The sequence below is a fragment of the Panicum virgatum genome, chromosome 3N (genome assembly GCF_016808335.1).
Source record: "Panicum virgatum strain AP13 chromosome 3N, P.virgatum_v5, whole genome shotgun sequence".
Taxonomy (NCBI): Eukaryota; Viridiplantae; Streptophyta; class Magnoliopsida; order Poales; family Poaceae; genus Panicum; species Panicum virgatum.
Window position 1 is genome coordinate 44,267 of NC_053147.1, and position 22,938 is coordinate 67,204.

General features: G+C 47.5%; 2 protein-coding genes, 1 long non-coding RNA gene and 1 pseudogene across 3 annotated transcripts; 2 read left to right on the top strand and 2 right to left on the bottom strand.

The window, feature by feature from the left end:
- Window positions 1-5,750: 5,750 nt before the first annotated feature.
- LOC120663370 lies at window positions 5,751-7,969 on the bottom strand. Its single transcript, XR_005670496.1, has 2 exons — window positions 6,891-7,969; window positions 5,751-6,419 (listed from the first exon to the last, which is right to left on the bottom strand). It is a non-coding gene; the product is annotated as an uncharacterized LOC120663370 (long non-coding RNA).
- A 133-nt stretch (window positions 7,970-8,102) lies between these two features.
- Window positions 8,103-10,618, top strand: LOC120663368 (protein trichome birefringence-like 34). Its single transcript, XM_039942167.1, has 5 exons — window positions 8,103-8,603; window positions 9,178-9,352; window positions 9,431-9,639; window positions 9,785-9,943; window positions 10,066-10,618. Exons 1-5 carry the CDS (start codon window positions 8,188-8,190, stop codon window positions 10,412-10,414), a joined length of 1,308 nt encoding a protein of 435 aa, XP_039798101.1. The 5' UTR covers window positions 8,103-8,187; the 3' UTR covers window positions 10,415-10,618.
- A 5,230-nt stretch (window positions 10,619-15,848) lies between these two features.
- On the bottom strand, window positions 15,849-16,901 carry LOC120666535 (wiskott-Aldrich syndrome protein homolog). Its single transcript, XM_039946399.1, has one exon. It carries the CDS (start codon window positions 16,899-16,901, stop codon window positions 15,849-15,851), a length of 1,053 nt encoding a protein of 350 aa, XP_039802333.1.
- Window positions 16,902-17,715: 814 nt separating this feature from the next.
- Window positions 17,716-18,957, top strand: LOC120663369 (annotated as a pseudogene).
- The last annotated feature ends 3,981 nt before the right edge of the window (window positions 18,958-22,938 follow it).

Sequence of the window (22,938 nt, forward strand, 5' to 3'; positions counted from 1 at the left end):
AACTTTTCATAATAATTAGGCAATGTCGAGCACATTTAATTCTAAAATTAAACATATAATTTAGCAAACTTTTCATAACTATAGTTAGTGAAACATAGCATGTGCATGTTTTAAAAATTAATATAAATTTAATCAAAACAGAATGAAACACAAGAGTTTCAGTCTATACCCGGTGCAGGATACCATTACCTTGTTTGATGTAGAAGAAGTTGTCGTTCTCGAGGAAATCCACCAAGAAGCGAGCAGTTGCTTGAAGATGCTCCCCAAAAATCGCCAATACCTAAGAGTGAGAGGAGAGGGGGCTATATAGTTTATATAGGTGTGGAGTGCCAACCGAGGCCGTTGTGGCCACGGTGAAGCAAGCGAGTGCGCGGGCGTGTAGCTTGCTAATCTCCTCTTACCGGCTTCACAATCAGTGTACACACGGTCCACCATTTCAGTTGGTTGAGATCCTTCTCAAATTCCAATACGGAATTGAGGAATGTGGAGTACTCACTTCTGGTTGTGATGAGTGAATTTTCAACCGTGCGGTGTGATCGTGTGCTTGGTCTTTGGTTGCAGGTACACAGGCGTCGAGTGTCAACGGAGAGCTTCCGTGGAGGTGCTATGGCCGATGGACCGTGCGGTGGACGGTGGTGAAGGGCAGCCGGGACCAGAGCTCGGGCCGGGCGGCAGCTGTGGCGTCCACTCCTGGATCGAGGGCGCAAGCACCAGTGGATGTCGGGTTTCTTGGTTTGCGCCACAAAACCAAGCTGGCGGACGGCGGTTGAAGACGCCAAGTCGTGGAGGCACGGGTCAAGATGGCAATGGGTACACGAAACCCGAGTACCCGACGGGTTTTACCCGATAAGAAGACGGGTATGGAATGAGTTTTCTACCCGTGGGTATATTATTGGGCAAAATCTTGCACCCATCGGGTATGGTGGGTACTGGTGCGGATGTATACTACCCATCCTGGTTATTAAAACGACGTTTAAACATCGTGAAAACAACGTTTTCACGAGAAAACGTTCTTGTGAAATCGACGTTTAAATGTTAAAACGTCCGTTTAAACGATAAAACGTCCATCGTTTCGTTAAAATCTACCCTCTATTCGTTTCGTCGTTTTATCGTTTTAATAACCCTGCTACCCATACCCGCCTACCCGCGGGTAAGAAATACCCGCACAAAAAAATAAGCCATCTTAAGTGTCTAACTCATTTTAGCCCATATGGCCCATGAATTTGGCCCAAATCCAATTAATCCCTCCTACTATATATATTGTTGAACTCTCCTTCAAATCCTACTCCACACTCACTCCAATTTTAGTTTGAATGAATTATTTTTCATATGAATATGTGATATTTATATGTAATTCTCGGGTATGCTTTTCGGGTACGGGTTACCCGTCGGGTATAAATTACCCGCCGGGTACGGGTATGGAAGCATTTTCCTACCCTTGTACGGGTACGGGTAACCCGACGGGTAAAACTTAGTTCTAGCGGGTATGGGTATGGGTGACCAATACCCGACGGGTATGTACCTGTTGCCATCTCTAGGCACGGGCGTCGGTCTCGGGACTGGCGGAGGAACAGGCGTCGACGGCGTCTAGGGCCACGCTGCGGGCGAGGAGGTGATGGGTGTCGGGCGGCGTCTAGGGCCGTCAGGAGGCTGAGGCGGGAACGGCATCCAGGGCCACGGCGTGGAGGCAGGAATCTTCCCGCGCGTGGAGTTTTGGCGGTTTTCTCAAAACCGGCCACCTACCCGGGTTTCATGGACCCTCCAAAACTTTGGACCGGATCTTCGTCTACGTGGCGGCACCGTGGAAAAGACTTTGATTCGAAGAAAGAATCTCGGCTGTCGGATGAGATCATGTAGATATTTCCGATTTAGCCCCTACGGGCGTTTTAGTCTCTAGTTTAAGTCTAAGGGTATTTTGGACCACTGCGTGGGCACCATAAATACCCCCCTCACCCCCTCTCTTCTCTCTCTCTCTTTTGGCTGGAGTCCATGCGCTGCCCCCTCTCTCCCAGGCGCCTCTCCCTCTCTTCCTTCCTCCTCCCTTCTCCTCTCTAGGGATTGAGGTTTTAGCCATGGATTTTTGAGACTTTGTATTGGAATTGATCGGGAAAGGAGGCCCTAACCTCCTTGTGCCCTCCGGTCTTTTGAATTTGCATCAATTTCATACTTTGTGGCCTCCATGAGATGAGTTTTGGTTCTTCACGTTTTGTTCTTTGTGCATGAGATTGAGGTCGGTTTCTAGATGATTTTGTGACTCCTTGGGGTGCTTCTAATCAATCTAGTCTAGTGCTAAAATCCCCGGAATCACGAGCCTCTTCAATTGGAGATTTTCGCGTTCTAGAGAAAACCCCGCTCTTGCTCCGATTCCTCTTAATCCATGAGGACTTTTGTTGAAATCTTTTGGGAATGTGTTCTTGGAGTCATCATCTTCATATCCCCAAAATTTGAGCTCCTTTGGACTTGATTTAATCCCCCAATCATCAAGATTTCCATAGATCGCGGGCTGGAAAAATCGTTTCGGGGCACGGGCGAACTTTTTCCTATCACCGGTTAAACCGATGCTTGTGATATGTTGCGTCGGTTCAACTGGTGAGTTGGTTTTTCGCACTTTGGGGTTTTCGACCTGGGTTTTTGGTTGCACCGGTGCACTAGTCTCTATGTGCATCGGATCAACCGGCGTTACCACTGGGTTTGCTGTTTTGCCCGTTCAACCGGTGTATAGAATTTACTTGACGTCGGTTTAACCGGTGTTCAGCACATTTCGATTTGGTGTTCCTCTGGACAACTGCACCGGCGCTCGTGAATGATTTCGTCAGTTCATCCGGTGTTCAGTTGGTCTGTTTTGGAGCCTCTCTGGACAACTGCACCGACGCTTGAGTTTGATTTTGTCGGATCATCCGGTGTACTTTTGCCGGTTTAACCGACGCTGTTTAAACCATAGCGTCGGTTTAACCGGTGAGTGATTCTTATCTGCTGTCGGCTCTGTGACGTCGGTTGAACCGGTGAAGATTTTCTTCGCACATCGGTTTAACCGGTGTTCATATACCGTGCTATCTTTGATGCTTGCTCTCCGTTCTTGATCCGATCTCTTCGCGGCTTGCTCCTAGAGTTTTTGCTTGGTGTCTAGCTCAGCCATAGCTACACTTTGCACACTCTAGAAGAGAGTGTAAGGAACATGGCACCATTTATGCCATTTCAAGTGATTTTGGTGATCGAATGACAACACAACACTTGGACTAATATGATTGTTAAGATGACCATTCTCAGGCTTTTAAGGTTCAAGTGATGACAAAGAGAAAGAAAAGATAGGCGTAGTAAGGCCCGAAGGGCCGCCCCTACGGGGGTCTCAGGGCAGCGCCCTGAAAGCTCTTCGGATCAGGAGCACCGGAAGAACCGATGCCTAAGCATCGGTGCATCCGACGCTTGTCGAAAGAACCGACGCTATGATATTTGGTGCAAAAGAGAATCGAAGCCAAGTCAGCCTATAAGCACCGGTTGAACCGACGGTCCAAGAAAGGGCATCGGTGCATTTGGCGTACTGTGTACCAGAGACGATGTTAAGTGCCCAGGAGAAGTTTCTTCAGCACCGGTTCAACCGACGGTGCATCGGAGTATTGCGTCGGTGCAATGACGTCAGCGCCCAGGAGAAGATTCTTAAGCACCGGATGAACCGATGATGCATCGGTACAAAGCATCGGTTCAACCGGTGATCACTGCGTCAGCTGTCAGGAGTTCAACGGCTACTTCGGGTTATGAGTGACCGGAAGAACCGACGCTACCTCAGCCAGAGGCATCGGTTCATCCGGTGATACGCAGATTTTCTGCTGACCGTTGGAGCAACGGCTACAAGAATTGGTGGCCTATATATACGCCTCACTCCGGCCATTTGAAGATTGCTGGAGTTGCTGGACATCCCACACACACCCAAGAACATCTCCAACCACCATAGAACTTCATTGTACATCATATAGGCTTAAGCACACTTGTGAGAGTGCTTAGTGCTTGTAATAGGGATTAGTTCTTGCGAGAGCTCCCTTGAGAGAAGTCTTGCTGCGGCAAGCAACTTGTGATCCATCGTGTGACTCTCCGTCTTGGTGTGGAGTGTTAACGACATTTTGTGCGGGGGAAGAGGAGGCCCCCTCCTTGGTGGAGAAGCTCCGTAGTGGATTACGGCCAGGTGACCGAGAGAGACGGTGGCAGTGCACGAGACTCAGTGTCTTAGGGGCACTTGCCTTTGCTTGCCAGCATCGCCTTGGTGGCGTAGTGCAAGACGGTGATCGGAAGAGCCTCGGTGTCCCGTGGACGTAGGCGTTTATGCCGAACCACGTTACATGACCGTGTCTAATCGGGAGTTTGCATCCCTCTTGCACTCACCTCTTTACTTACCGCATTACGTTTCCGCATTTACTATATCTTGCGTACCTTTACTTTCGTAGTTAGTTTGATTAGGATTGGCTAGGTTGCAAGTCTTTTTGGGGTAAGTAGAGAGTAGCATAGATAAACCTTAGTCATAACTAGCTTTTATAGGACGCGTTAGGTTTATCTTATGCAAGTAGTTTGAATCCTAGGTTAAAAAGCGATTAGCGACCCTATTCACCCCTTCCCCCTCTAGGGTCGGACACCCCGTTGATCCTTACAGAGAGGGTTTGGGTGTACTCTTGAGACTTGACCAAATCGGTTTTGCTCGTGAATTTTTAATTGGCTCTCATCCACCCCCCTCTAGTCGCTTTTTCGGTCCCTCAGGAATTAAGCACTTGATTCTCTAGCATTTATTAGTGGACTTTGATTCTTTAATTGTAAATGAACGTAATGGATCATGACTCCAATAATCTCTTCACAATCTAATTTGATCCTAACATATTTTTAGCTCAAAATTGTATAAGATAAAAGTTCTTAAATTATCTAGACTGAAATTTGTGGGCCTTACCACCCCTACGCATGACACGAATAATGCATGACACGAATGATGCAAAAGTGTGTGGTGCTTGATCTCTGGCAGGAATGGCCCGGATATAAGCAACTCAAATACCATCTATTCCTTCCGTTCTGAAATGTACTCCCTCCATTCTGATATAGGGCATCCTGGGTTTTTATAGACAAATTATGGAGGTAGAGAAAAGACGCATGTACCCCTTATTAGTGTATTGTTTAGTTAATCAATTGTTTAGTTTTTAGTGCCCACAAAAACCAAGGAGAATAGCATGTCTTTTTTATTCGGCCCATCACAATTGATTTTTTTTACAAAATTAGCACAAAAATCAAGGAGATTATTATAATTTTTTGTCCAAAAAACTCTAGAATGCCTTATATTTGGCTTACATTTCAGGATGGAGGGAGTAAAATTTTATTGCTTAGTTCTCTCCCCTTTTTTTTATATAGTTGAGCAGTTTTCGAACAAGTTGATTGATCTGGTCAACATAGATAGTAATGGTAAACTACTGGATTAAAATAATTCATCACTTGTTTTGAACGAGGTTTTTTTGTGTGGAATAAAAAGGTAGAGGAACAAGCTAGTGGTTGGGGCATCACTAATTAATGGTAGTAATTAAGCAGCATGCCGTCTGTGGGATTAACAAATTGATTGAATAATGCCACCGTACGTACGTGCATGTTGCTGTGACTTAACGTTGCTGGAACTGTACTACTGTTGTGCGATTAAGCACCATCAGCCAGTCTAAAACGGCAGTTTGCACCTGATCGATTGCTTTATTAATTTGCAGGAAGCAGGGAACTGGAAACGCTCCATCGTCTATATGGATTCAATCATTCAGATATACTGAATTATTATTTGTCGGCCGTGCCGTGCCACCTACGCTGCATATATATAGGTTTGGTGAGGTTGTTGAGGGATCAGGCTGTACCTTTTTGCTTGTCCTCGACTCCTTGTAACCTTGTAGATCAGCTAGCAGGTCCAATGTGGCCGACCAAACTTTTTAGAGCTAGTTGAGAGCACCGATGTCGATGTTCAGTGTTGGCTAGCTGTGGGTGGATGCGCTCTTAGCTTCTTCCATTCCAGCCGACGACCCCTTGGCAGCCACTAGCTAATTGATGCAAACAATCTCACTTCTAGTTAGATGTACTGTATCTTTACATGCCTCTCTGTATCAAGGACGTACACCATCATATAAAGGTCGTACCGAGTGCATGCCCCTCTTCTTGGGCTTGTGCATGCATGAAGAATCATGTGCCCAGCAACTAGCAGGAACGAATCCCATGGTACACCACCTAGGCTAGCTGCTTCCTGCTACTGTGTGTGTGTGTGTGTACAGCTCTGATGTTACTAGCCTTCTAAGGCTCGCCCACCTCATCTACTGCAAACCAGCAATCATTGTACCCATCTCCAACCTTGCAACCAGATGCCCCGGGCCCCCACTGAATGCTGCTGCTCATATCATCCACGCTTTTCAGATCTACTGCACCTGCCACAAGGAATTTTTCTGTAAATTGCCGGATGGAACCAGCAGAATGACTAAAAGCAGTATATATAATGCAAAGCTCAACACACCTGAGCTTTTTCATTACAGATTAGACCCCATTGGTTATTTGGACAGGATACCAAACAAAGCAACTATCACCACACAATTTCACTTAACCCTTTATTTGGTCTCTGGATGCACTCATTTAGTCATTTGCTCAAACAAGATAACACACAAGAAGGCTACTATTTATTTAGCACAGAGTAGGGCCATTTTACGATTCAGCACTGGACCAAATTGATGAAAGAATGTTATGAAGATTGTGATGTGGCATTTGCCTCTAGGTACCAGAGTACCATTAAATAATCGTGGTGCCACCACCAATTGCCTTTCATTATTGTTAAATCAGAACGTGCCTTTTGGCTGAAGAAAGACTGAAAAGAAAGGCAAATAGAAGGCGTGGCCAATAATTACTTCAAAAGAGATTGCAGGTGCTGCTGCAGCAGCAATGATCATCCATCTGGTCTTATCAAAATCAAAATCAGATCTTCATGTTTCCTAAAATAATGATCCCAGTGCCACCATGCTAAAAAAACAGGCACATTTCGTTAAAATGAACCAGTCAGAAAGGCTGGGTCGTCAGTGCAAGCTGTCTGCACTCGTTAAAGCAAAAATACTAGCATGTGATACATCCTAAAAAAAGTAACCCATGTCATGGATGACTCAGAAAACAAAATAAAATATGGTAGTGACTAAATTGACTCTGATTGGCTCACTGATAGCCAAGTTGACCGTTGCAAATTTAGATCATTTTGCCACTGCCGGCCGGGTAGAACAGATCACTTGGTCTATGAGGAATAACATTTTTATTATGATGCTAAGACAAAAAAATACAGAGACATATATATCTGTGTAAGGATGGGGCAGGGGTTCGGGGGTTTTCTTGACCTGCGTGAGAAGGTCTTCTTCTTAAATGCAATGCCCGGGGGCTGTCTTACCCCCCGCAGGTCAAATTTTATATATATCTGTTTAGAAAAGTACATATATTGTTACAATAGATTACAACCAAACACCAAGAGAAATTATGATTGCTACTTTCAGCTGGGGTAGTCTTCTGGGAATTTGCTTTGCATTAGTGGCTCAATGACTTCAAGTTTTGTTTATTGATTGTCAAAGAAACATGCAAAAACTGTTATTTTTTCCCTGGCACTCAGCTTTTTTGTTGCTTATTTTACAAATTCCACCTTTTTAAAGTGAGAAGCCCAAGTGTTTCACTTCATTTTTTATTTGCATCATTTCTATCATGTTTGGTGTGATACTGTGGTGGATTGACAGGACTGTCGGCACCAGAAACCAGCACTTGGACCTCCTCGCATCTTTTATGCCCTTTTTCTTTTTGTTCAAACAAAGTTAGAACATGCTGATCATATGATAAATGGTATGGGATCACTTTAGTTGGCGATTTGCAAATTCAGACTGACCATACAGCAAACTTTAAACTGATATTTAGAAAATTCAATTTGTCTAATTTTCAGCAACTGAAAAAGACTAACTGAGCCTGCTCTTTCTTAGTTACCAAATGGCTCGATGATTCAGAACAGGTGGACACTACCTCCCTTATGTGGTTAGCTCAGGGGTCACTGGTCAGTTTATTTGATTACCAGACCTGGGCCACTTAGCCATGTGCAAGTCTAATACCCCATCGCAGAGAAGAGAGGTGCAACATAAAAGAGGGGGGCCAAGCTAAGCACCACACTTTTCTGAAGAAAGAATGAAGACAGAAACCACTCCCAAGGTGATGGTGCTCCATGCTCCGGTTGGAGTGAGGAGCATCGTGAGCTCCCTTGTGGCCTTCTTCATCGTCGCCAGCTCTGTCACCTTCTTGCTTGACCGAGGCCAGGAAGCGCAAGTGCAAATGGCGGTCGAGCATGGACGCCAAGAAATGGAGGTGAAATTGGAGGCTGGACTCCAAGAACCAGCGATGAGAGGGACTACTGATGCGGGCGATGCCGGTGAGGAGTGCAACTGGTCGAGGGGAAGGTGGGTGTACGACAACATGTCCAGGCCATTATACTCCGGGCTCAAGTGTGCTTTCATCTTTCCTGAGGTGGCTTGCGACAAATATGGAAGGAAGGATGTCATGTATCAGCACTGGAGATGGCAGCCTCATGCATGCGACCTTCCAAGGTATGATGACTACATGCTCCCCAAGTATTTTTAGCTCAATTTTGTTGTTGTCAACCCAAAAGTTCCAGAATATCTGAAGGTGCAGTTCTAGAACAAGAAGCACTTTCAGTATCGCAGTCAAGAATTTGCAAGGATATTTTTCCTTTTGATTTTTATGGAAGCAGTAAAACACTCAATTGATCTGACTGAAACAAAAGAAAGAATACTACAGCACAGAAAAAAAACTTATTTAAGATTGAAAAACTGATCTAATTACGGTTGTTAGCCACTTAGCCAGAGGCAAACAACAAACAAAATTTGCAAGAGAACTACCTGACAGTGAAAAATGAGAACCGAGAAAAACTTCTACCTGCTTCTTATTTTATTGTCTGTACAATCCTGTAAGGGTATGTCACGGCCCTGGTTGGGAGCTGTGCAGAATTAGGGGAATTGGGGGGATTGCGAGCGATAAACGGACGCTGAACCGAACACTTGAAAGGGTAAAAAGGAGATCATATCTCGAATAGCTTACTCTGCACGGTAGGAAACTAGGAAGACATGATGACTGATGTCAGGATTTGCCATGTCAAAACAGATTTGATGCCACCAAGCTTCTTGAAAAGCTGAGGAACAAGAGATTAATATTTGTGGGCGATTCAGTCAACAGGAACCAATGGGTTTCTCTTGTGTGCATGGTAGAGGCCTCAATACCTGATGACAGGCTCAAGATGCGCATCTTCAATGGCTCTCTCATCTCCTTCAAGGCACTGGTATGTTTTCCTTCACAATTCTACAGGCTACAGAAACAAATATTTCAGTTAACCGATATGAACACATAATCATTTCAGGAATACAATGCAACAATAGATTTCTACTGGTCACCACTGCTTGTTGAGTCCAACAGCGACAACCCCATAATCCACCGTGTGGAGTATCGGATCATAAGGGCAGACAGAATTGAGAGGCATGCCAATGTCTGGAAGGATGCTGACATCATTGTCTTCAATTCTTACTTGTGGTGGAGGAAGCAGAAGGATGACATGAGGATGAAGGTGATGTAAGTACAATTCTTTCCTTCCTACTCAACTGTGATAAAGTTATCAGTGTCGCATCTCAGAATAGTTATGAGAACTAATAAAATGGAATAAAAACTAACGAAGTCTAAGGCTCAATGGATTTGGTAACATCATTTGCATGTACAGGTATGGCTCATTTGAAGATGGCGATGCAAGGTTAGACGAAATGGAAATGATTGATGGTTTCGAGATAGCTCTCAAGAAACTTACTGAATGGCTTGGAGAGAATATTGACAAGAACAAGACTAGAATCTTTTTCGCAGGATCATCACCTACACATTCCTGGTGAGAGAGATACACTTGCATCATTTATCAACACATGTACTAGTACATTAGCCACATCTCCATGAGACCATGACATCAGGTGGTGTTCTTGGTGGAACTCATGAAAGATATGTATTTTCCAGGGCTAGCGACTGGGGTGGAGAAGACAGCAACAAGTGTCTCAACGAAACAGAGCCGATATACAAAACCGGATACAAAGCTGCAACTACAGATTACAGTCTGATGGCCAAGGCTAAATCATATTTTAAAACATTGGAGCCGAAAGGTATACATGTTCAGATACTGAACATCACAGAGCTGTCTGACTACCGCAAGGATGGGCATCCTACTGTGTTCAGGAGACAGTTTGTTCCTCTGACAAAAAAGCAGATTGCGAACCCAGCCAGCTACGCGGATTGCACGCATTGGTGCCTTCCCGGGGTTCCTGATGTCTGGAACGAGTTTTTATACGGCTACCTCATGTACAAATGATACACCATGCCAGATTTTGTCCCCCCAACATATATAATGTACAAACGACATACTGCATCTAGATTAGGCTGCTTTATTTAGTGCAGAGAATGGTTGGCCCCATCACATTTACATGCAGAGACAGACAAAAGGATCTGTCGGTGTACCATCTCACTAAATCACTAAAGGAGACATTCAAAGTGGACAGTGTGCTATTCGTTTTCATCTGACAGAGCAACATAACTCTGCAAATTTTAACAAAAATTTACCATGAAAATGAACAACTTAAGAGTGAAACACTGTCATAGATGTCTCTAAAATTGAATTCATTCAGACTGGCAGGCAGGCAAGCAAGAAAAAACTACACATTTGAGAGGTGGATCAACGAGAGAAGAGCGACCTGAACAATAAGGGCTGCCGTCACTGAACCAGCTGCAGGTTCCACGCTGTCGCCGGCTCGCCCACGCAGCAGCATACGGCACCGCGGAGGGGTACACGACGCCATCATCCCGCGCAGGCCACCGCCAAGCGCACCGGCATGGGCATGGCTACTGGATTCGCACCGCAACTCGGAAAAGCTGCCGGCCTCCGCCGCCGTGGAATGGTCATCGGTTCAAGCTTGGCTGCTTTTTTTTTTTTTTGAAGCCTCTCATCTGGGTACAGTTGTAGTATCTGTTCGTACACGTGCACTCACACCCACTCTACGCACACACACCACACTCACACCCCACACGTATACTTGATTAGCAATGAACCTGGACTACTTGGCCTAGAGAGCGCACAATAAAAGTGGTAGCTACGCACTGCACCACAGTTTTCTGAAGAAGAATGAAGCCAGAAGCCAACCCCAAGATGACGGTTCTCGGTTCTCCCAATGGACTGAGGAGCATCATCAACTCCCTAGTTGCCTTCGCCATCATCGTTAGCTCCATCACCTTATTGTTCTACCAAGGCCAGGAAGGGCAGGTGGCAATGGTGATCAAGCATGAACACCAAGAAATGCAGGAGCAGCTGGCAGTTGAACACCATGAACAACTAAGAGCGAAGGAAGCATCTGTGCCGTTGAGAGCTGAGCTCCCAGATGCCAGTAAGGAGGAGTGCAATTGGTCAACAGGACGGTGGGTCTACGACAATGTATCCCGGCCATTATACCCTGGACTCAAGTGCGCCTTCATCTTCCCTGAGTTGTCGTGCGATAAATATGGAAGGAAGGATGTCATGTACCAGCACTGGAGATGGCAACCTTATGGATGCGACCTTCCTAGGTATGATTATAACATATTTCCCTAGTACAGTTTGGGAGTATTTCTAGCTCAGTTTTGTTCATGCCATTGTCAAGCCAGCAATTAAATAGAAAAATCTGGAGGTGAAGTACTAGTACTACAGCAACAAGATGTGTCACAATCAGAGTGTTATGATTCTTTAAAATAGATGTTTGTGTTGTATGCAAGGAAGCAGGGAAACATTCACTTCATCTGTAAGTGAGATAGAAAATACAGGATACAACTGCAGAGAGAGAAAAAAATACGTGTTATGGTTAAGATAGGAAAATTGATCTGGTTGTGGTGGTTAGATAATTAACTAACAGTGAAAGACCACTGGCGAGGAAGATTCCACCTTAACTGTTCCATTTCATGTGCTTGAAAGTATAGAAAGGAGATCGTATATATCTTGCATAAAATTCAGCCATTGATAAAAGCTTAGAATGCATGGTGTATATGAAACCATGCCTGGATTTTTGTCATGTCAGCAGATTCAATGCCACAAGGCTGCTTGAAAAGCTGAGAAACAAGAGATTGGTGTTTGTGGGCGACTCACTCAACAGGAACCAATGGGTTTCTGAAAGCTTCTGTATATTGATTGATTCATGGAGTACAGAGGAGATTACATATAAATAGGCTGAGGAGCCAAGGGTCCACAGTGTGAACGCAAAACTGAAGAGGTTCAAGCCTAATAACTATCATTAGTACTGCACAGGGCACTAGGCCGGTGCATTCATACTAGGGGAACACGAATACAGTCTAACACGCCCCCGCAGTCGAATCGTCTGGTGCCCAGATATTAAGACTGGAACGAAGCTCCGAGAAGACTGAAGTGGGCAGTCCTTTGGTGAAGATGTCGGCGAACTGAGAGGTCGTCGGAACGTGAAGAACACGAACATCACCAAGAGCGACTCGCTCCCGAACAAAGTGGAGATCAATTTCCACGTGTTTAGTGCGTTGATGCTGCACAGGGTTCTTGGACATGTAGATGGCGCTGATATTGTCGCAATAGACGAGAGTTGTTTTGCGCAAGGGAGTGTGGAGCTCAGTCAACAACTGTCGTAACCAAGTGGCTTCAGCAACGGCATTGGCAACCGCCCTATATTCGGCTTCAGCGCTTGAACGGGAGACTGTGTTCTGGCGCTTGGAAGACCATGAGATGAGACTGTCACCAAGAAAGACAGCATAGACAGATGTTGATTTGCGTGTGTCAGGGCAGCCAGCCCAATCTGCATCAGAATAGACGACCAGTTCTTGGTAAGAAGACGGTCGAATAAGCAGGCCCATATGTAGTGTGCCACGAACATAGCACAGGATGCGCTTTAAAGCTGCCAGGTGAGGTTCCCTTGGGTCATGCATATAGAGGCAAATCTGCTGAACTGCATAGGAGAGGTCCGGCAGAGTGAAGGTGAGGTACTGTAGAGCACCGGCAAGACTGCGGAAGTCTGTCGGGTCAGCAACCGGATCACCGTCGGCAGGGAGCTTTGGATTCAGATCAACAGGGGTAGTGCAAGACTTGCAATCTGTCATCCCAGCACGGTCAAGTATTTCTAGCATATAATGACGTTGGGAAAGGAACAAACCAGAGGGCGTGTGCTGAACATGCATTCCAAGAAAGTGATGCAGCTGACCAAGATCTTTCAAAGAGAATTCATGTTGGAGTGCACTGATGATCCTCTGAAGCAGGCTCGAAGAAGATGTCGTGAGGACAATATCGTCAACATACAGCAAGAGGTAAACTGTATCGGCACCGGAGTGAAATATGAATAGCGAGGAGTCTGTCTTTGCCTCAATAAAACCAAGCTTCAGAAGAAATGAAGCAAACCGGCTGTACCATGCGCGTGGGGCTTGCTTCAATCTATAGAGAGACCGATTTAGACGACAGACAAAATCCGGGCGAGCTGAATCCTCAAAGCCAGCAGGTTGTGCACAATAGATAGTTTCAGATAGAGTACCTTGGAGGAAGGCGTTGTTGACATCTAGTTGATGAATGGGCCAAGAACGCGAGAGAGCCAAGGACAGCACAGTGCGGACGGTTGCGGGCTTCACAATGGGACTGAAAGTCTCAGCAAAGTCTATACCGGGGCGCTGGGTGAAGCCGCGAAGGACCCATCTTGCCTTGTAGCGCTCAAGAGAGCCATCAGCCTTGAATTTGTGTTTGAAAACCCATTTGCCTGTCACCACATTGGCTTGAGACGGCCGTGGAAGGAGATCCTAGGTGTTGTTGGCGAGGAGGGCGGAGTACTCGGCCTCCATTGCCGCGCGCCAGTTAGGGTCAGCGAGAGCAGCCCGGTAGGTGCGAGGGACAGGAGATAGCGATGCAGCCTGAAAGACGGCGGGCATGCGGATGCCGTGCTTGCCGCGAGTCCGCATGGCGTGCTGGTTGGCGACGGGCGGCACGGGTACGGCTCCAGCAGGGATGCTCGGAGAAGACGGCGATGTCGGAGTCGAGCCTGGTGCCGGGGCAGCCCCGGACGTCGGCGGGACTGAAGCACCTAGAGATGGCGTGGCAGCCAAGCTCGACGCGGTCGGGGCGCCACGGGCCGCCACATCAGGTGGCGATGCAGTGGGAGCGCCGAGGGCCGCTTCGTCGGGGGCCGCTGCGGTTGAGCCGTCAGCAGGGGCGGCCTTGTCGCGGCGGGAGTAGACGATGCCGAACCGTTGGCGCAGCGGCGGAGATGGCGCCGTCATGGAGGAAGCCGGCACCGCCGTGGGGGAAGGCGCCGCCACGGGGAAGGGCGCCGCCGCGGGTGGCCGGTGTGAGCCGTCGGGAGGGGGGCGGTTTATCCGCTGCGACACAGGCAGCGGCCCATCAGGGGAAGACGGCCCGCCAGGAGCCCACGAGGCTGCACGGGGCAGCGGTGGGTCAGGGGCCACGGCAGGGGTGGCCGGAAGTGGGCCTGAAGCCGAGGGCCCACGAGCCGGTGTGATGGGGGGACCTGCAGAAGGAAAACACGGTGATGGTGGAAAGGGGACTGTCACAGGGTTAGAAAAATCCTCCAAAAATTCAAAAGCCTCGTAAGGTGGTGGTGATGGATCTTCGGCGAAGGGAAATGAGGTTTCGTCAAAGACAACGTGGCGAAAGATGATGGTGCGGTTTGTGTGGCGATCAAGACAAACATAGCCCTTGTGGTGAGAGGAGTAGCCAAGAAACACACATAGGGTGGAGCGGGGAGCAAGTTTATGAGCGGCTGTAGCGGAGAGGTTGGGGTAACACTTGCACCCGAAAACCCTTAGGTGCTCATAGGATGGTTGTACACCAAACAGTGCAAGGTGGGGAGTGGAGAAAGAGAGGGTTTTGGTGGGGAGAATGTTGAGGAGGTGTGTCGCCATGCCGAGGGCGGCGGCCCAATAGGAAGGTGGTACACTTGCGTGAAATAGCAGGGAGCGAACAACATTGTTGGTGGTGCGGATAATGCGTTCGGCTTTGCCATTCTGAGCGGAGGTGTATGGGCACGGCATGTAAAAAAGAACTCCGTGGGACGCAAAGAATGAGCGAGCACTAAGATTGTCGAATTCGCAACCATTATCGCTTTGGAGTCCTTGAACAGGAACACCAAACTGGGTGTGTACATAAGCGAAAAAATTCGACAAGGTAGAAAAAGTGTCAGACTTGAGACGTAAAGGGAATGTCCATAGATAATGCGAATAATCATCAAGAATGACAAGATAGTATTTGTGACCAGAGACACTAGTGATAGGCGAGGTCCAGAGATCACAGTGTAATAACTGAAATATGTGACTAGAACGAGAGGAGGAAGCATGAAACGGAAGGCGAACATGTCGAGCAAGCGGGCAAGCATGGCAGAGACCATCAGTGTTGCTTGATGTGCACTTGATGGCAGCCGAGTGAGCGAGCTTGGAGAGCGCCTCATGACCGGGGTGTCCGAGCTGTTGATGCCAAAGCGCCGGGGAGGAAGATGCAAGTAGAGCTGAGGCCGAAGGTAGTAGAGGGTAGAGAGGCCCGGAACTGTTACACCTGGCGATCTCGCTCCGAGTGGGAAGATCCTTCACAGAACAGCCAAAAGGATCAAATTCCACACTACAGTTATTGTCAATGGTAAACTGACGAACGGAAATGAGATTCTTAATAAGGTTTAGAGCAATAAGAACATTATTAAGATGGAGACTGTGGGAGATGAGCAGTGCCAGTGGATGTGAAAGGTACAAGGCTACCGTCACCGACGACAATGTTAGTGGGAGAGTAAATAGAGGTAGGGGTAGTGGAAGAGAGTACCAGCATCGGAGGCAACATGGTTTGTGGCTCCAGTATCAAAATACCAGTCGTGCTGAGGAGGCTGTTGAAGATGGACCGTCTGAAATTGGGCCGCCAAAGCCTGCTGATCCCAGCTAGTAGTGTAGAGGCTGGCGGCAGGAGGGCCCATCGGTGGATTTGGGGCTGGGACACCCCACTGACCGGCCCACTGACCAGGCGACCCAGCGATGAAGGCGTGAGGGGGCTGGGCCGGCCCAGCAGGCGACGGGCGGGGCGGACCACGAGGCTCGGGCCACATATGAATGGAGCCTGTCCACGGGTTGTGATAGCTAGGCCAAAAGCCGCCAGCTCCTAGGCCTTGGCCGCCAGACGCAGTCGAAGCAGAGGAGGCGGAGTTGCCTCCGCTGCCGGGCCGTCCGCCGGCGTTCCCGGCGCCGTAGCCGCCCCCAGAGTTGCTGCCGCCTGCGCCGCCGCCCCCGTGTTTCTTGCCGCCGCGCCTAGAGGAGCCACCAGAGGAGAGTCTAGGGGTTCCTTGCTGGTGCTGCGGGGGGGCGCCGGGCAGGCGAGCCCCGTTGGAGGAGCCCTTGCCGCCACTGGAGCTGGAGAAGAGGGCGGTGGCGGGGGCAGTCTTGGCCATGGTCAGCTCCTCAATCTGAAGATCAACTCGGACCTGCAGGAAGCTGGGCAAGGGGTTGGTGCGGCGAAGGTGGAGGCCGATGGCTTCGAACCGTTCGTTGAGGCCGCGATTGATGTTGAGGACGAGGGTGCGGTCGGAGACGGGTTCGCCGAGGTCGCGGAGATCCTCCGCCTTGCGCTTGTAGAGCCGACAGTAGTCAGCGACGGAGAGGCCGCCTTGACAGAAGTTGCGGAAGTCGGCGTCGGCGTACAGGGCGCGCGTCGCCTGATTCCCGAGAAATTGGGACTCGATGGCGAGCCAAATGTCGCGGGCGGTGGCGCGGCGCTCGGAGACGGTGTCGGCGAGGTCGTCGGAGATGGTGCCGAGAAGCCAAGTCCGCACGATGCAGTCCATCCGGACCCAGTCGGCGGAGGTGGGAACGGCGATGTCCGATAGGACATGGCGCTCCAGGGAGTACCGCCCAAGGGTGAGGAGAAAGGACTCGCACCACCGGGCGTAGAAGGTGGACGCACCGTCGAGTTGAAGCGGGATGAGGGCGCGGATGTTCTGCACCGAGACCGCCTGTGCGTGAAGGTTGACGAGCGCAGTGGCCTCGTGCTGAGCAACGGCGTCGTAGAGGGGTTCGTCGTCGACGGTGGCAAAGGAGGCGTCGTTGTCATCGTCGTCGGGCGGAGGAGGGAGGTCGGCCGCAGCGCGTTCCCGCGCGGCACGACCAAGAGCGGCACGGAGACGAGCATCGGCCGCATCACGGTCTGCCTGCGCCGCAGCGGACTCGCGTTCTGCCTCAGCCGCACGGGCGAGTGCAGCGTCGCGGGCGGCCTGGCGGGCGCGAGCATCCTTCGTGGAATCGGCGGGCGTCACCGACCGGCCATCAGGATGAAAGGCGGCGGCGGCGGCGGCCGAAGCGTCGACATCGTCGCCGGCCATGAGCAGCGTCTAGATGACGCGCTGGAGCAGCGCCTGGGCGGCGCGCTGGAGGGGTGGCGCGCTTGGAGCGGCGCCTGTTGCAGAAGAAAATGGCCTGGGTGAGAACCTAGGCGTCTGATACCATGAAAGCTTCTGTATATTGATTGATTCATGGAGTACAGAGGAGATTACATATAAATAGGCTGAGGAGCCAAGGGTCCACAGTGTGAACGCAAAACTGAAGAGGTTCAAGCCTAATAACTATCATTAGTACTGCACAGGGCACTAGGCCGGTGCATTCATACTATGGGAACACGGATACAGTCTAACAGTTTCCCTGGTGTGCATGGTGGAGGCTTCTATACCTGACAATAGGCTCAAGATGTGTTTTTTCAATGGCTCACTCATATCCTTCAAGGCATTTGTATGTTTTTTCCTTCATAAATCTACAGGCTACTATAAAATCCAATGATTTCCATCAGCCAATTTGAGAAACCATTATTCATTTATTATTTTAGGAATACAATGTGACAATAGACTTCTACTGGTCGCCGTTGCTGGTGGAGTCCAACAGCGATGACCCCATTGTGCACTGGGTGGAGTACCGGATCATACGGGCAGACAGAATCGAGAAGCATGCCAATGCCTGGAGGGATGCTGATATCATTATCTTCAATTCTTATATATGGTGGAGGAAGCATAAGGCTGACATGAGGATGAAGGTCATGTAAGTTCATTCGTTTCCCCCCTCCTAGTTCCTACTCACATCTAGGTAAGGTGATGTGAGGTAATGTAACTTTGTCCTATCACATTACCGATTTCACATAGTTTTGAAGTTTCCGGAACTGAGAAAAATACAAATTAGTAAGAGTTTTCAAAGCCAATGAATATCTGGAAAATCTCTGTTTTGAGCAGGTATGGTTCATTTGAGAATGGTGATGCAAGGTTAGAGGAAGTAGAAATGGTGGATGGTTTCGAGATAGCTCTCAAGAAATTAACCGAGTGGCTGGGTGAGAACATCGATAAGAACAAGACTAGAATCTTTTTTGCGGGATCATCACCAACACATTCCTGGTGAGTTCAATACAAAGCACTACTCCTGCATAAATCTTGTGCCAACACATGTAAAACAGTAGTACAATACCACCATGCCCATGAAAGATTGAAATTGATCCAAGATGTTCTCAGGGCTAGCAACTGGGGTGGAGTGGACACGAACAAATGCCTTAATGAGACAGAGCCGATCTACAAAGTTGGATACAAAGCGGCAGGTACAGATTACAGTATGATGGAGAAGGCTAAGTCGTATTTTGGGATGCTGGAGCAGAAGGGCGTACATTTTGATATACTGAATATCACCGAGTTGTCTGACTACCGTAAGGACGGGCACCCGACGGTGTTCAGGAAACAATTTACCCCTCTGACAAAAGAAGAGATGGCAACCCAGGCAGCTACGCGGATTGCACGCACTGGTGCCTCCCGGGTGTTCCTGATGTCTGGAATGAGTTATTGTACGGCTACCTCATGTACAAATGACCAACTATGTCAGTCAGAGTATGTACTACTACATGTGATGTACAAATGGCATACTCCATCTAGATTAAGGTAGATTGCTTTGTTGCAGAGAAAGGCCCCACAATTCATACAATTAATTACTTGTGAAGAGAGAGGACTCAAGTTAGTGAATATCAGATTCAGACCAGCTATTTGCTTACGACAGGCAGACAGAGCAACATATAGTAATTCTGAAGATTCCACACAAAAACTGCCATGGCAAAGAAACAAGTTACGAATTAATAGGTATCCTAGATGTATGATCCCGACATTATTGTCTCGCTGAAGCTAGGCAAACACCTAGCAGGAAGTAGTTACCTCAACACCCATTACTAATCAGTAATCAGTAGCAGGCAGAATTCATTCAGAGGCCAGGCAAGCAGTTAAAAAAAAAAAACTCACCACGTTTCAGCATTGGAATGAACGAAATGGAACCTGAGCATTAAGGTTTGGTCGCCGCGAGTAGCAGCAGCCCACAGCGGAGGTAGATCGAGCCTGGACGCCATCGCCGCGTGCAGCACAAGCGCCGTCGCAGCCCACCTCCAGAGTCGATGGCATGCGTAATGCATTGGCTGGCTGCGCAAACTTAACAGATCAACGTACCAGCCACGGCCGCTGCTTTAGACAGCCTGGTTATGGTTATCCGCCGCCGCCGCCGTCGATGAGTTGGTCGCCGCGCCGGAGAGCAGAGAGGAGAGACGACGACATGGCCCATGGGAGGGAAGGAGGCCCAGTGGGCCGGCTAACCCATGTCATATACGGCCTAACCAAATAATATCCAATCCACATTATGAGTAGGACCCACAAATTAAATACACAATGGCTTTTTATACATAAGGGGTCAGTGAGAATGGCAGACCCTTAGCTTGTCATATACCGATGTATCTGCTGGAATGGAAATGCCTTTTCCAGTCGTCGTTGGTACCACTGAAACTAAGCTAGCAGCCCTTTCGTCGTATCGGTGATCTTTGCGCGGCTTTGTTTTTTGTTTTTTGGTTTTTGGTTTCTTCTTCTGCTTTTGTTTGAATTCATAGCTTGATAGCTGGTGAGCCGTGCCTTAATAGCTAGTGTCTGCATTGGTTGGCAAATGGCAACCATTCACAATTTTTTATAGTTTTTTTTCGAAACCAGAGTTTGCTTGGTTAGAGAAGAGAGGGATTATTATACTATGTAAATAAAAGACTGAAAATTGAGATGGTTGCAGACTGGCTGATCAGAGGCGGCTACAACTCTGGTAGTACAAATAGCAGTGGTAGTCAAATAACGAGTGCAATTGATGTATGACTTCATTATTAACAAGAGGACTTTGTGGATACAACATGTGTGAGTAGCTTTGACCATCCCGTCCGTATAAAATGCCGACGGCTTGTAACCAAGGTCCACGGCGAGGAAAGTGCATGCTCATCAAGTATATATAATTGAGTTGCTCTCGTTTCATCTTTTATTCTTTTTTAGTTACACAGTTCAACTCAGACACTCGCAATGTGCACACATTCACTCCTATAAACGCACGAGCTTGAGATGTCAACGAGTCTGTTGTGGTAATCACTAGTCTACGTACCCTTTCGCCCATCCGATCCTTCTTACAGTAATATAGAGATTGGTAGTTGTCATTCATTTGAGAGAGGGCCGCCCGGGATTAATAGATTATGGCATAGCATATATATATATATATATATATATATATATATATATATATATATATATATATATATATATATATATAGTGGCTCAAAATTAAGTTAAAACTTTTTGGAAATTGGATTTTGTTCCCAATTGACCATGCATGAGCTAGCTAGCTAGCAAGGGCTGCTACAAAGTATTCCCTCCGTCCCAAAATAAATGTAATTTTAGAATTAAACACGTAAATCAATGCTAGGTGTAAATTATCAAATTGTCTCTTGTCTTTTGTAAGAAAAATCTAGATATCGGCTTGTCTTTTGTATGAGAAGTTTTCGGAGACTCTTGTATTTTGTGGTTTCTATGTCAAAGTTGCATTCTTTGTGGGACAAATTTTGAACTATAGAATTGCATTTATTTTGGGACGGAGGGAGTAGCTAGCTATAGGACTGTAACGAACATGGCCCCATTTAGACCATTTCGAGTGATTTTGGTGATCGATTGACAACATGATCATGAGACTAATAAAGTTTATCGAGTGAGTCATATTAGGTCATAAGGATTAATACAAAGCCCTAGCAAAACAAGGATCAAAGAAAGAACTCAAATAAATGCTGAATTGGTTGAGTTTCACATGAAATAGTAGCACCGGTTCAACTGATGCATTGAATCAGTGCCCAAAACTTGATCTAATGATATGGACTTTTGGATATTCTTGTAGACACTTTCATAAGCTTTCTATAGAGTCCAAGATCATCAAAATCGGAGTTCAGAGCAAAAAGTTATGATCAAAACATGATGAAGCTGATTTCTGCGTGTGACCGGATGATCCGACGGTCTTCGGATATTCGGACACCTCAAAACTTGATCAAATGAGATGGACTCCTGGATATTCTTGTAGAGAATTTCATAATCTTTCCAAAGAGTACAAGATCATCGAAAACGGAGTTTGGATCTGAGAGTAATGATCAAAATACGAAGCACCATGGAGCTGATTTTTTGAGAGGTCGGATAATCCGACTCGTGTATAAAAAGTGTCAGACTAGTGCTCCGTAGTATTGTTCACAGAGCATATTTTTGGTTCCAGAAAGTTTCTTTAGCACCGGATAATCCGACCCTACCTTCGGATCATCCGACGGTACCTTATTTTAGCTTTCCGTACTTGTCAGAAAGGTGTAACGGATAGTTCTGGCTATTAGTGACCGGATCATCCGAGTTCTTCGGTGTGTTTATCCGACCCTTATGCAGAAATGGCCCCAACGGCTACAAATGTCTACTTCAAGTTTGTGGGCTATATATATGGCTTCCCCCGGCCATTTTAGAGTTGCTGGAGACCTGAGACACCTCATACACATTGAAGAACAACTCCAAGCCATCCAAAGAGCAAATTGATCACATCATTAGGTTTAGCACATGCTTTGTAAGTGTTAGTGCTAGATTAGTTCTTGAGTGAGTAAGTGAGCAAGGTTGTGTGCCTTGTGCCTTGGTTCTAGGAGAGAACCACCTCTTGTACTCGGTGTGCCGGCCCCTTGGAGTCTTGGTGGCTCGCCGGCAACGTCATCGACCCTCCGGCTTGGTGTGGAGCGGCGACGACATCTTTGTGCGGGGGACGTGGAGACCCCCACCCTTCTTGGTGAAGTTCCTTAGTGGAACCCGGGCCCAAGGTGACCGTGATTGTGTTCACGAAAGAGACTTGATGGCCGAGAAGCAATACTCTTTGTGAGTGCTTCAACAATGTGGATGTATGTGTGCCTTTGTGGCTAGCCGAACCACGGGATAAATCCTCGTGTCAAAAAGTTTGCTTTCTCTCATCCCTCCTTTAAGCTTCCACATTTACTTATTGCAATCTTGTGTGCCTTTACTTTCATAGAGTAGAATCTTGATAGAATTGGCTATATGTTGCATAACTTTTTTAGGATGAGGGTTTTCACACTAGAAGAACACTAGTTGCACATCTAGATAGTATGTCTTAGTTTAATTTATGTGCAAATAGTTGGAGCTTGATGTTAAGGTTTTTAGTTTGTCTAATTCACCTCCTCCCCCTCGAGCACCCGATTCCTTTCAAGGACGAGTACGTCCAAAAAAACAAGAAGCAGCAGCAGTGTTTTCAAGTCACCCTAGCAGCACCCTAGCTGTTTTCTGGTTTGACCGTTCGAGCTAGCAGCAGCCTGGCTAATTATTAGTATTGTTGTCATTACTTGCTTTGAATAAAGAAAAAAAGTATCTGACTGGCTGCGAAGGATTGATCTAGCTAGAGAGATGCATGATCGATGATGGAGTCGGATCAGACGACCATATTTATATTGATGTGTGTTGGTGTCACGGCCGTTGGATCCATTGGCAGGGCGCT